At 41.7% G+C, this 12,439-nt stretch overlaps 1 protein-coding gene across 1 annotated transcript in view; it reads left to right on the forward strand.

Moving 5' to 3' along the window:
• The window catches only part of LOC139565525 (glutamate receptor ionotropic, NMDA 2B-like), a 102,798-nt gene that overhangs the window by 13,879 nt on the left and 76,480 nt on the right, over positions 1-12,439 (forward strand). The window contains exon 2 of the mRNA XM_071385937.1: positions 772-879. Within this exon, the coding sequence (XP_071242038.1) occupies positions 853-879 (27 nt within the window). The 5' untranslated portion in view covers positions 772-852. The remainder of the gene's footprint in view (positions 1-771; positions 880-12,439) is intronic.

Genomic DNA, 12,439 nt, shown 5'->3' on the forward strand with positions numbered 1-12,439 from the left:
ATAGGGTTGGGGCAGCCATATTTCCATGTTACAGCCCTTGTTTACGGAAGACAGAGGCGACCACCTGTTTTAATTAGCTATCGAAGTGTCTCCGAACACCTGTGTGTAACGGAAAACGGGCGTCAGAATAGTGTTGTAACTGAAAATTACTGTTGACTGCAGCTGTGTTAAAACCACTTTAAACAGTGTACAGTAAGTGTATATTTTGCATTTGTGAAGTTATTTTGATTTGAGAATAGAGGGCTTTATGTTTCCAAAAATGTATCGCAAGTGAGGATTATTAACGTTTTCAAACGTTAAAACAGAGCATCGGGATTGTAGTTAACATGGACCCTGCTGTGGTCCATACCTTCAGTTGAGAACCCAAGAGTGGGAAGTTGTAAGCCCCCTTTGGCCATCCTTGGGTTCTCAAGAGCTAGCCTATGTACACAATTATATCAAGAGATCAATGTAGTATGAAATAAAATCCAAGACCAAAAATATGTCTCTTACTACCTCGTGTCTCATACCTTATTGATGTGTTGAGTCTTTTTCTATAAAGCCTTCCATTTACACATGGTCTTTGGATATTCAGGCCTGCATACACAGCATCATCATAGCCATCAAAATGTAAATGAACTGTCATAATGTAATACATACTTCAATGTTACTTTGTTTGTAGATGTAACAGGTTCCTGTGTTATTGTTCAATGACAGAGCAGTTTTAAAGTTTTTGATTAGGCTATTGTGAATCATCTCTTTCTTGTCTTTTTCCATGTGTGTGCATCTCAGTTCACCCTCCCTCAGTCTGAGGCTATGAGAGGGAGAGAGGAGTCCCAGGCCACACCATCATGCTACTTCTGAGAAGCAGGGATGACATTTTGGCTGCCAATACACAAGGTAGGACGCACTGATGGACATTTTTTAGACTATTATTGTCTTACAGCAACTACCCACACATCCCAGTTCATCCCTGTGTGTGTGTGTGTGTGTGTGTGTGTGTGTGTGTGTGTGTGTGTGTGTGTGTGTGTGTGTGTGTGTGTGTGTGTGTGTGTGTGTGTGTGTGTGTGTGTGTGTGTGTGTGTGTGTGTGTGTGTGTGTGTGTGTGTGTGTGTGTGTGTGTGTCTTAGTCACACACTGTAGTTTACACACTGGGGATACTGCATGCATGAGAGTTTGTCTCGTGTTGGTATTCTTCTGCTCGTCTGTGAAAATGAGTCAACAACATCATCTCAAATTCTACAACATCTCCAAGTTTACACATTTTTGGTGTCCCATAAAACTGCAATCTCCAGCATAAACATATCAATGTGGAGATGGTTTGTGGTGGTAGTGGTGCAGGGTGAGACCTGAAGGCCTTGTGGTGGAAAGGGGCACAGGATTTTAGCGTGGTGAATTTTTTGATCAATGGACTGCGTCACTGTGTGAGCGTTACTTGGTTATTCAACCTGACCTAGCCGCTATTGACTACTAGCTTAATTTGCATGGTTCTACGGATATTGATCAAGCAATTAAAGGATTTGTTGAATGAGATTTTGACGTAAAAGGGTGTGCCCATTTGTGAGTGCTTGTTTGTGTGTAGATTGTGTGCAGATTTTGTATGTAGGCCTATGTGTGTCTGTGTTTTGTTATGTGTGATAAGATGAAGGAAGACATTTGTTATTCCCTGAAGTCCGACTGAGATTGGGCTCGCTACGTATATGAATACAGAAACAGTAAATAATGGCCCATAAACATCTATTACCAACCGGAGCCATAATCATATTTTTCATATTTTCCTCTTTGCAATGCGTTCAGCTCATCTCTCTCTCAATACTCGTTCCCTCTCTCATATGCGTCCTCTGACTCTCACTATCATTTTGACTTTGAACGTACGCTCTCCCCCTTTTCCACCCTCCTATCGTCTTTTTCTCCGTGCACTGTTAATCAGGCGTGACTTTCAAGAGACTGAGCCACTGTACGGAGTGTGAGACTGAGAAACTCAGTTCTTCTCTTATGGGCTCTAGATGTGAGCACACTACAAATGCTATTACACTATTACTACTATAACTGAAAAGCACCACCCTTACAACGGCCTTCTTTACTGTTCATGGACCACTCTACTGTGTTACTAACGGCTGATGTTGCATTATTAGACCTAGCATTGATATAGAACATAACCAAATCAGCAATAATATTGAATACTATTATCCATTTCACTACTCCGTTTCAACTCCACCGACTTTTACATCGAGTGTGTTTAAGCCTTTTTAATAGCAACATTTTTCTACATGAGGCTATTAGGCCTAAATTCAATCTTTTTTTTTTCTCTCTAATCTTTTATGAAGCTTAGAAACTAAATAGGACATTTTAGAATAATGGTTTGAATAAGGATATTGGTCTATCAGAATTCTAGTTCATAGATCTGTTTTAGGTCTTGTCTATAGCTCATGTATACCTATTACAAATGGGATTTCTTCTCTTTGTTTTATTACTGTAGCCTTTATCATTGCCATGCACAGTTATGTATCAATGCTCTGCGGCTTGGCTCTTGCGTTAGTCATTTTTCTTTTGACTGATGGAGAGAACGGTCTCGAAGCAGATGGAGAGCAAGAGAATAGATTGCTATTTGAACTGGTAGAAAGGAAACCTTTTAAAATTGTGTTTTCTTTTACTAAGTCATCAAAGCGGTTTAAATATAGACTCTCGAGCAGCACATACAAGCATGGATCCCAACACATGTCAGAGGTAGACATGCAGTAGCATATACAATACAATACAGCTACAACCTTTGATCTTGAAAATAGTCTGAAACATTCTAAAATAAGCACACTCTGCCCTCCCCCTCACCATAAAACCTAATTAAAAGATTAAAGGATGAGTAAGACTTACTACACATGGAGTTATATATCTTGTCAATATCTTGACACCTGCTCCAGTGTTTTATACCGCTTTACCCTCTTTGCTGAATAGAGAGAGAGATGATTTTTCTTTCAACTTATCCATAAAAAGAGGCAAAATGTAGATCCTGAGAGTTGGTTAGCAGAAAGGAGCAGGGAGGGATAGTGAAGAGACTAAGACTATTCTTCAAGTTTCTGTAGATGTACAGTTGAAGTCGGAAGTTTACATACACTTAGGTTGGAGTCATTAAAACTAATTTTTCAACCACTCCACAGATTTCTTGTTAACAAACTATAGTTTTGGCAAGTCGGTTAGGACATCTACTTTGTGCATGACAAAAGTAATTTTTCCAACAATTGTTGACAGACAGATTATTTCACTTACTGGCATTGTGATACAGTGGATTATGAGTCAGAAGTTTACATACATTAAGTTGACTGTGCCTTTAAACTGCTTGGAAAATTATGTCATGCTTCTGATAGGCTAATTGACATCATTTGAGTCAATTAGAGGTATACCTGTGGATGTATTTCAAGGCCTACCTTCAAACTCAGTGCCTCTTTGCTTGACATCGTGGGAAAATCAAAAGAAATCAGCCAATACCTCAGAAAAGAAAATTCACATTCTTAAAATAAAGTGGTGATCCTAACTGACCTAAGACAGGGAATTTTTACTAGGATTAAATGTCAGGAATTGTGAAAAACTGAGTTTAAATGTATTTGGCTAAGGTGTATGTAAACCTCCGACTTCAACTGTTCAAAGCTATCGATGTACATGTAGGCTTTTCCATACATACATACAGCAACATCAACATACACCTCTGAAGTCTCGACACGGCAGTATCCAAAGAGGTGCCTGAAGGTAACAGATGTCACCAAAGCAAATGTTGGAATGCAATGCTCAGCTAATGATTGAGTCTCGAGGCAGTTTTCCAGGTGACTTATGTTCCTCTGTGGAGACAAGGATGAGTGAAGGTGTATTGATTCCTGTTGATAATTCAGTCAGTTCTATGCTCAGCCTAACATGTGTCAGGTCAAACTAAAAAGGTGATTCTGGTAGATCCAATTAATATTCATTGATAGCATTACCTCTGCAATAAAACCTATTAAAGCCAATAGTTTCCATATAATTCTACAATACCCACTACATTCTTCAATAATTGGATATTAGCCAGATTGATGTTGAATATATTCCACAGATCCTAACCCAGAAAGACTACACAGAAATAATTAGTTATTATATGTCCCCAAATATTTCACAAATAGGCCTACAATATTGGAATAGTATTGTTGATGATCCAATACACACCACACTCTCACAAGCCATCAAAACACAAGCAACACACAACCAATAGCCATTCTATTCCCTACTCTACTATATTGTACTGTTGTACTGGGATTGATTTGCACTTTGCACTTTTCGCACCAAAGTACGTTCATCTCTAGGAGACAGAACGCGTCTCCTTCCTGAGCGGTATGACAGCTGTGTGATCCCATGGTGTTTATACTTGCGTACTATTGTTTATACAGATGAACGTGGTACCTTCAGGCGTTTGGAAATTGCTCCCAAGAATGAACCAGACTTGTCGAGGTCTACAATTTTTTTTCTGAGGTCTTGGCTGATTTCTTTAGATTTTCCCATGATGTCAAGCAAAGAGGCACTGAGTTTGAAGGTAGGCCTTGAAATACATCCACAGGTATACCTCCAATTGACTCAAATGATGTCAATTAGCCTATCAGAAGCTTCTAAAGCCATGACATAATATTCTGGAATTTCCAAGCTGTTTAAAGGCACAGTCAACTTAGTGTATGTACACTTCTGACCAACTTGAATTGTGATACAGTGAATTATATGTGAAATAATCTGTCTGTAAACAATTGTTGGAAAAATGACTTGTCTCATGCACAAAGTAGATGTCCTAACCGACTTGCCAAAACTATAGTTTGTTAACAAGAAATTTGTGGAGTGGTTGAAAAATAAGTTTTAATGACTCCAACCTAAGTGTATGTAAACTTCTGACTTCAACTGAATCAACACAGCAACGATGTTACTACACAGCAATGATGTTGTGGTGCTGGACATACAAATCCAGGCCTTGCTGCACGTAACTTGAGCCACAGGGAGTTCGTTTTATTCAAATGTCCCACACGTATTTGAAGTAACAAAAACGTTAAGCTTCACAACCTGTGTGGAACCTGCATGATGCATTAATATGAATGTTCACAGACTAACCACAGCCACTGTTTGAAAATGCCAGGACAGGTGCTATATTTGCTGTATGAGATTACCTTAGCATTTTCTACGGTCATAAATCTTACGAATGTGAAAGTAATGTTGTTCAACATTTTTACCTTTGCTTAACTACAGAGGCAGTGGTCTCTGGGTAAAAATTAAAGCTTTGAGATAGGATGAATTTAACCACAGTCCATCAAAGAAATAGGCTCTTTTCCTAGATTCAATAGTCTACATACAGTATTTTGTACATTACTCTGTGTTCTGATACATTAAGGTTGCCATATCAACCAAGCAAAACACTTACATTTCTAAAAGCCAGCTTGTGATGTCACAATCATATAATGTACAGTACAAATATACCAAGTGAGTGACCCATGTCCATCCTGAAGTGCAGGTTTTTCTGAGAGGCTGTCACTGCCATAGTCCAGCCTCTCTTCCCACTGGTATTGAAATGTCATAGTTAATGGACACTTTGCTGGAGTAACCCCGCCAGCCAGCAACCCCTGCCACCCTAAGGAATCAGAAGGATTGATGTGACTAGTAGTTAATATTAGAAGTTATTGATTGGACTGTGTTAGGGGAAATTGCCCCCATGAGTTTTCCTAGCACAACTGCCAATAGGAACCTAATTCTCCCCTGAGAGATTACCATCCAGTTACTGTCAAGATCTGTGAAATGTGGCAGCAAAGAGCTGTGAGTGTTGGGCACTGCAGACATATATTTACCACTGAGAGGAATAACTGGTTGAGCCTCTCTCTGACCTATATTAGGAAGAGGGAGCGATGTCTTGATGAAACAATGACACACTCAAGGATGTTACATTGTATAGAAGTTGCCACACTGTAACCAGCATCGAGTAGAATTGAAAACAGGGGGGTTCAATCTCAACACGCTCGTCAAAGTGTGTGATACTATAATATCTGAGAACAGCCAATGCAGCACAACATCATAATTTAAAGCACTCTGGTATAAATAATTGCATGTTTTCAATCAATTTCACGTGTAACTCTCATTGATTACTGAAGCCAAACATGGTTGAGAGCTAATGAATATTGTTTATCAAGGTTGGATTATAAAAGTACAGCACCACCGCTTTGCCCTGTGGATGTCACCCTCCCACAGATTAATTTGCACACATTTAGTCTAACCACTGTATTATAGGGAACACTCAGTTTCTCTTGTCATTTTGTATTTAGTCACAACCGCTGCTTAACTGCAACGCAACTGAATTTCAAACCCCAGGTTGAATATATGCAATATTGTCAGTATTTAATTTAGATTTTCCCCCTCCTGACTTTTTTTAAATCTGGGAAGCAAACTGAATAATTGTCAGAACTTATTTTGAACCTCTTCTCAGCCATGCAAGCGAAAAATGTCAAACACAGTGGCTGCTTAAACACCTCAGTGCAAACTGTCCCAAATTCAACAAGTTAAACTGCCAGGTAATGTGGATTACCTGCTACATAGTTTCCGGGACGCACCTCCCCCTTGATAAATACAGACGGTACTCACTTCACACACCTGGACTTTTTCCATATTGTGCTGTTTTACAGCCTGAATTTAAAGTGTATTACGTTTAGATATTTTGTCACTGGCTTGCACACAATAACTCATAAGGTCAATGTGGAATTATGTTTTTCAAAATTTTTACAAATGAATAAAAAATGAAAAGCTGAAATGTCTTGAGTCAATAACTAAGCCTAAATGCTTAACAAGTCATAATAAGTTGCATGGGTTCACTCTGTCTGTAATAATATAGTTTTTTATTTTAATTTTAAAAAACAACTACATTTTTCTCTCCAATTTCGTGGTATCCAATTGGTAGTAGTTAGTCTTGTCTCACCGCTGCAACTCCCATACGGACTCGGGAGAGGCGAAGGTCGAGAGCCATGCGTCCTCTGAAACACAACCCAACCTAGCCGCACTGCTTCTTGACACAACGCACATCCAACCCGGAAGCCAGCCGCACCAATGTGTCAGAGGAAACACCATACACCTGGTCAGCGTGCACTGTGTCCGGCCCGCCACAGGAGTCGCTAGTGTGCGATGAGACAAGGATATCCCTGCTGGCCAAACCCTCCCTAACCCGGACGACGCTGTGCCAATTGTGCGTCGCCCCATGGACCTCCCAGTCGCGGCCGGCTGCAACAGAGCCTGGGCTCGAACCCAGAGTCTCTGGTGGCACAGCTAGCACAGCGATGCCGTGCCTTAGACCACTGCGCCACCCGGGAGTTGGCAATAATACTGCTTAACATGATTTTTGAATGACTACTTCATCTCTGTACCCCACACATACAACTATCTGTAAGGTCCCTCAGTCGACATTGAATATCCCTTTGAGAATGGTGAAGTTATTAATTACACTTTGAATGATGTATCAATAATTCACCCAGTCACTACAAAGATACAGGGGTCCTTCCTAACTCCGTTGCCGGAGAGGAAGGAAACCGCTCGGGAAAATTAGGCCAATTTTGACTTAAAAACAGTTAGACTTGAATGGCTGTGATGGGAGAAAACTGAGGATGGTTTAACAACATTGTACAGTAGTTACTCCACAATACTAACCTAATTGACAGAGTGAAGAAAGCCTGTACAGAATAAAAATATTCCAAAACATGCATACTGTTGGCAACAAGGCACTAAAGTAATACTGCAAAAGATATGGCAAAGCAATTAACCTTTTGTCCTTAATACAAAGTGTTATGTTTGGGCCAAATCCAAAACAGCACATTACTGAGTACCACTCTCCATATTTTCAAGCACAGCAGTGAATGCATCATGTTATGGGTTTGCTTGTAATTGTTAAGGACTGGGGACTTTTTCAGGATAAAAAATAAATGGAATGTAGCTAAGAACAGGCAAAATCCTAAAGGAAAACCTTTCAGCAGGACAATAACCTAAAACACAAGGCCAAATCTACACTGGAGTTGCTTACCAAGAAGACGGTGAATATTCCTGAGTGGCTGAGTTACAGTTTTGACTTAAATTTGGCTGAAAATGGTTGTCTAGCAATGACCAACAACCAATTTGACAGAGCTTAAAGAACTTTGAAAGAATAATGATAAATGTTGCGCAATCCAGGTGTGAAAAGCTCTTAAGAACTTACCCACAGCTGTAATCACTGCCAAATGTGATTCTAACATGTTTTAACGCCGGTGGATGAATACTTACAGTTGAAGTCGGAAGTTTACATACACTTAGGTTGGAGTCATTAAAACTTATTTTTCAACCACTCCACAAATTTCTTGTTAACAAACTATAGTTTTGGCAAGTCGGTTAGGACATCTACTTTGTGCATGAGACAAGTAATTTTCCAACAATTGTTTACAGACAGATTATTTCACATATAATTCACTGTATCACAATTCCAGTGGGTCAGAAGTTTACATCCACTAAGTTGACTGTGCCTTTAAACAGCTTGGAAAATTCCAGAAAATTATGTCATGGCTTTAGAAGCTTCTGATAGGCTAATTGACATAATTTGAGTCAATTAGAGGTGTACCTGTGGATGTATTTCAAGGCCTACCTTCAAACTCAGTGCCTCTTTGCTTGACATCATGGGAAAATAAAAATGAATCCGCCAATACCTCAGAAAACAAATTGTAGACCTCCACAAGTCTGGTTCATCCTTGGGAGCAATTTCCAAACGCCTGAAGGTACCACGTTCATCTGTACAAACAATAGTATGCAAGTATAAACACCATGGGAACACGCAGCCGTCATACCGCTCAGGAAGGAGACACGTTCTGTCTCCTAGAGATGAACGTACTTTGGTGCGCAAAGTGTGAATCAATCCCAGTACAACAGCAAAGGACCTTGTGAAGATGCTGGAGGAAACAGGTACAAAAGTATCTATATCCACAGTAAACAAGTCCTATATCGACATTACCTGAAAGGCCGCTTAGCAAGGAAGAAGCCACTGCTCCAGTTTGCAACTGCACATGGGGACAAAGATTGTACTTTTTGGAGAAATGTCCTCTGGTCTGATGAAACAAAAATAGAACTGGTTGGTCATAATGACCATCGTTATGTTTGGAGGAAAGAGGGGGAGGCTTGCAAGCCGAAGAACACCATCCTAACTGTGAAGCACGGGGGTGGCAGCATCATGTTGTGGGGGTGCTTTGCTGCAGGAGGGACTGGTACACTTCACAAAATAGATGGCATCATGAGGAAAGAAAATTATGTGGATATATTGAAGCAACATCTCAAGACATCAGTCAGGAAGTTAAAGCTTGGTTGCAAATGGGTCTTCCAAATGGACAATGACCCCAAGCATACTTCCAAAGTTGTGGTAAATTGGCTTAAGGACAACAAAGTCAAGGTATTGGAGTGGCCATCACAAAGCCCTGACCTCAATCCTATAGAAAATGTGTGGGCAGAACTGAAAAAGCATGTACGAGCAAGGAGGCCTACAGACCTGACTCAGTTACACCAGCTCTGTCAGGAGGAATGGGCCAAAATCCACCCAACTTATTGTGGGAAGCTTGTGGAAGGCTATCTGAAACGTTTGATCCAAGTTAAACAATTTAAGGCCATGCTACCAAATACTAATTGAGTGTATGTAAACTTCTGACCCACTGGGAATGTGATGAAAGAAATTAAAGCTGAAATAAATCATTCTCTCTACTATTATTCTGACATTTCACATTCTTAAAATAAAGTGATGATCCTAACTGACTTAAAACAAGGAATGTTTACTGGGATTAAATGTCAGGAATTGTGAAAAACTGAGTTTAAATGTATTTGGCTAAGGTGTATGTAAACTTCTGACTTCAACGGTTTCTAGTCAAGATATATTAGTGTTTTATTAGTCTTTGTTTTTTTTGTTATTTTTTTACTAATGTTAGAATTTGTAGGGGTGTGAATTCTGAAGGTACTGTATAACATCTACATTATTGTCCTATAACATCTTCCAATACTGGACCAAGGGGGTTTTCTGTCAGGGGAGTCGGCGAGCGTGAATGTATGTGGTTATCAACGTATCAGTGTTTGTCTATGTTACATTTGGCATCGGCAGTGAACAGCTTGGCAATTAATTAACCATGACCAGAGAGGAATTGGGGAGGGGGGGTTGAATTAAAGTTGGTGGCTGAAAGGAGTGCTGGGAGGGGGTGCAGTGGGGGAGGTATGAGGTTGGAGGGGGTGGAGAACACAGACTGTAAATAAAGTCCCTATAGGAAGACGATGGGGTGCTAAATGAAGCCACAGCCACAAATATTCACCACCTAGAATGCTGAGACAATTAGGCCACATTCACACCGCCAGACCCTGATACGTTCACACCGCCAGACCCTGATACGTTCCCCCGCCAGACCCTGATACGTTCCCACCGCCAGACCCTGATACGTTCCCACCGCCAGACCCTGATACGTTCCCACCGCCAGACCCTGATACGTTCCCACCGCCAGACCCTGATACGTTCCCACCGCCAGACCCTGATACGTTCCCACCGCCAGACCCTGATACGTTCCCACCGCCAGACCCTGATACGTTCCCACCGCCAGACCCTGATACGTTCCCACCGCCAGACCCTGATACGTTCCCACCGCGCCAGACCCTGATACGTTCCCACCGCCAGACCCTGATACGTTCCCACCGCCAGACCCTGATACGTTCCCACCGCCAGACCCTGATACGTTCCCACCGCCAGACCCTGATACGTTCCCACCGCCAGACCCTGATACGTTCCCACCGCCAGACCCTGATACGTTCCCACCGCGCCAGACCCTGATACGTTCCCACCGCCAGACCCTGATACGTTCCCACCGCCAGACCCTGATACGTTCCCACCGCCAGACCCTGATACGTTCCCACCGCCAGACCCTGATACGTTCCCACCGCCAGACCCTGATGGCACACTCATTAAGTGTGTGAGAGAGAGTGTGTTTTGTGACTCAAGGAGTAGAGAGAAGGTGGGCTACATAGCTACCACCATAGCACTAGCCTAATGATCCTTCTACCCATCCAGTCATTTATGATCAATGGACACACTGTGAGTGTGGGATAGATGGCCTCTTCTGGCTCAAACCTCCAGGACAAGAAAGACGTGGTATATTGCATCATGTCGACCGTGATAAAGATCAGTCAAGACCAATGTGAAGGAATGAGGGAGAGTTGTGGATGGATGTGATCAGTGGCTCTAGAGAAAGAAACGCATAAAACCAGTAGAAAATGTTCAAAAGATCTTAAAGCTTTACACAGGTGAATGAAGTATGGCTGAAGTCTAATGATGATTTACATAAGAATTGCCACCATATACCCTCTAAAAGTTCTTAAAGGTCAATGGACACTATCTAACAAGGCCATACAAAAACATGCATAAGACATAAAGTAAGAAACGTTTCAAAGTCTTGACACCCTGCTATCCTGCTTTCATTCACATTTACATGTACGATGTCCAATTGAAGGTTTACCCTGGGTTTACTGAGGAGAGGGCTCATTCCTGGTGGTGGTTGGCTCCAGCTCCCCCAGCCCTCCCAGAGCTGAGTCAGGAGTCTGAGTCAGGAGTCTGAGGAGCCCGGCTGCGTGCTAGAGGACCAGCCCCTGGGGGGCGGGCCGATCAGCCACCTTTCATGTTGCTGCCATTGATTGGGCTTCGTTGAGGAGGAGAATTGATGTGTCTTATGAAATCGGGGATACGAGGAACAGAATCCCCCATGGCTCCTTAGGGCACGAGCTACCAAGCCCTGATCTACAGTAGATACCGTGTTTGTGTCCATTTGTCCGAGGTAAAGGATGTGTAATTGAGAAGGCAGTATGGTTAAAGATGACTGGCTGGGGTAGTGTGTGAGTGTATTTCTACATGTTCATTACCTAAGGTAAGGCCATTGTATAGTGTACATAAATTGATTATTGCATTGTATACGTATGCATCAGTCAAATTGTGGGTGTGTGTGTCTGTGTGTGCTTGTTTATGGCTGTGTGTGTGTCTGTGTGTGTCTGTGTGTGTCTGTGTGTGCTTGTTTATGGCTGTGTGTTTGGCTGTGGTCTGCATCAACCAGTGTGCGCCAAACCTTAAAGAATCACTCAGTGAGAGTGACTAAGGAAGGGAGATGTGGAGAAGACAAAGGGGAATGAAAATAGAGAAAAGGCGCAGTTACACACACACAAACGGTAAAACATCTGACCTGTACTGTGAGCAGAATGGGGGGGGAAAATCCCCCAAATGTGAAATGAGTTATATAGAGAGGAAAGTAAGGAATAAGGGGAGTTTAAATGTACTTTAAACTTTTCCTAGTTTCATTTTACCCCTGAATACGCATTCTTAGTCTTTCTCCTCTGTCCTGCCACCATTCTCTTTTTCACACTGTTCCCTCTCTTATTTTCTTCTGTCCATTATGTGTAT

Source organism: Salvelinus alpinus, chromosome 36 (genome assembly GCF_045679555.1).
Source record: "Salvelinus alpinus chromosome 36, SLU_Salpinus.1, whole genome shotgun sequence".
NCBI classification, from domain to species: Eukaryota; Metazoa; Chordata; class Actinopteri; order Salmoniformes; family Salmonidae; genus Salvelinus; species Salvelinus alpinus.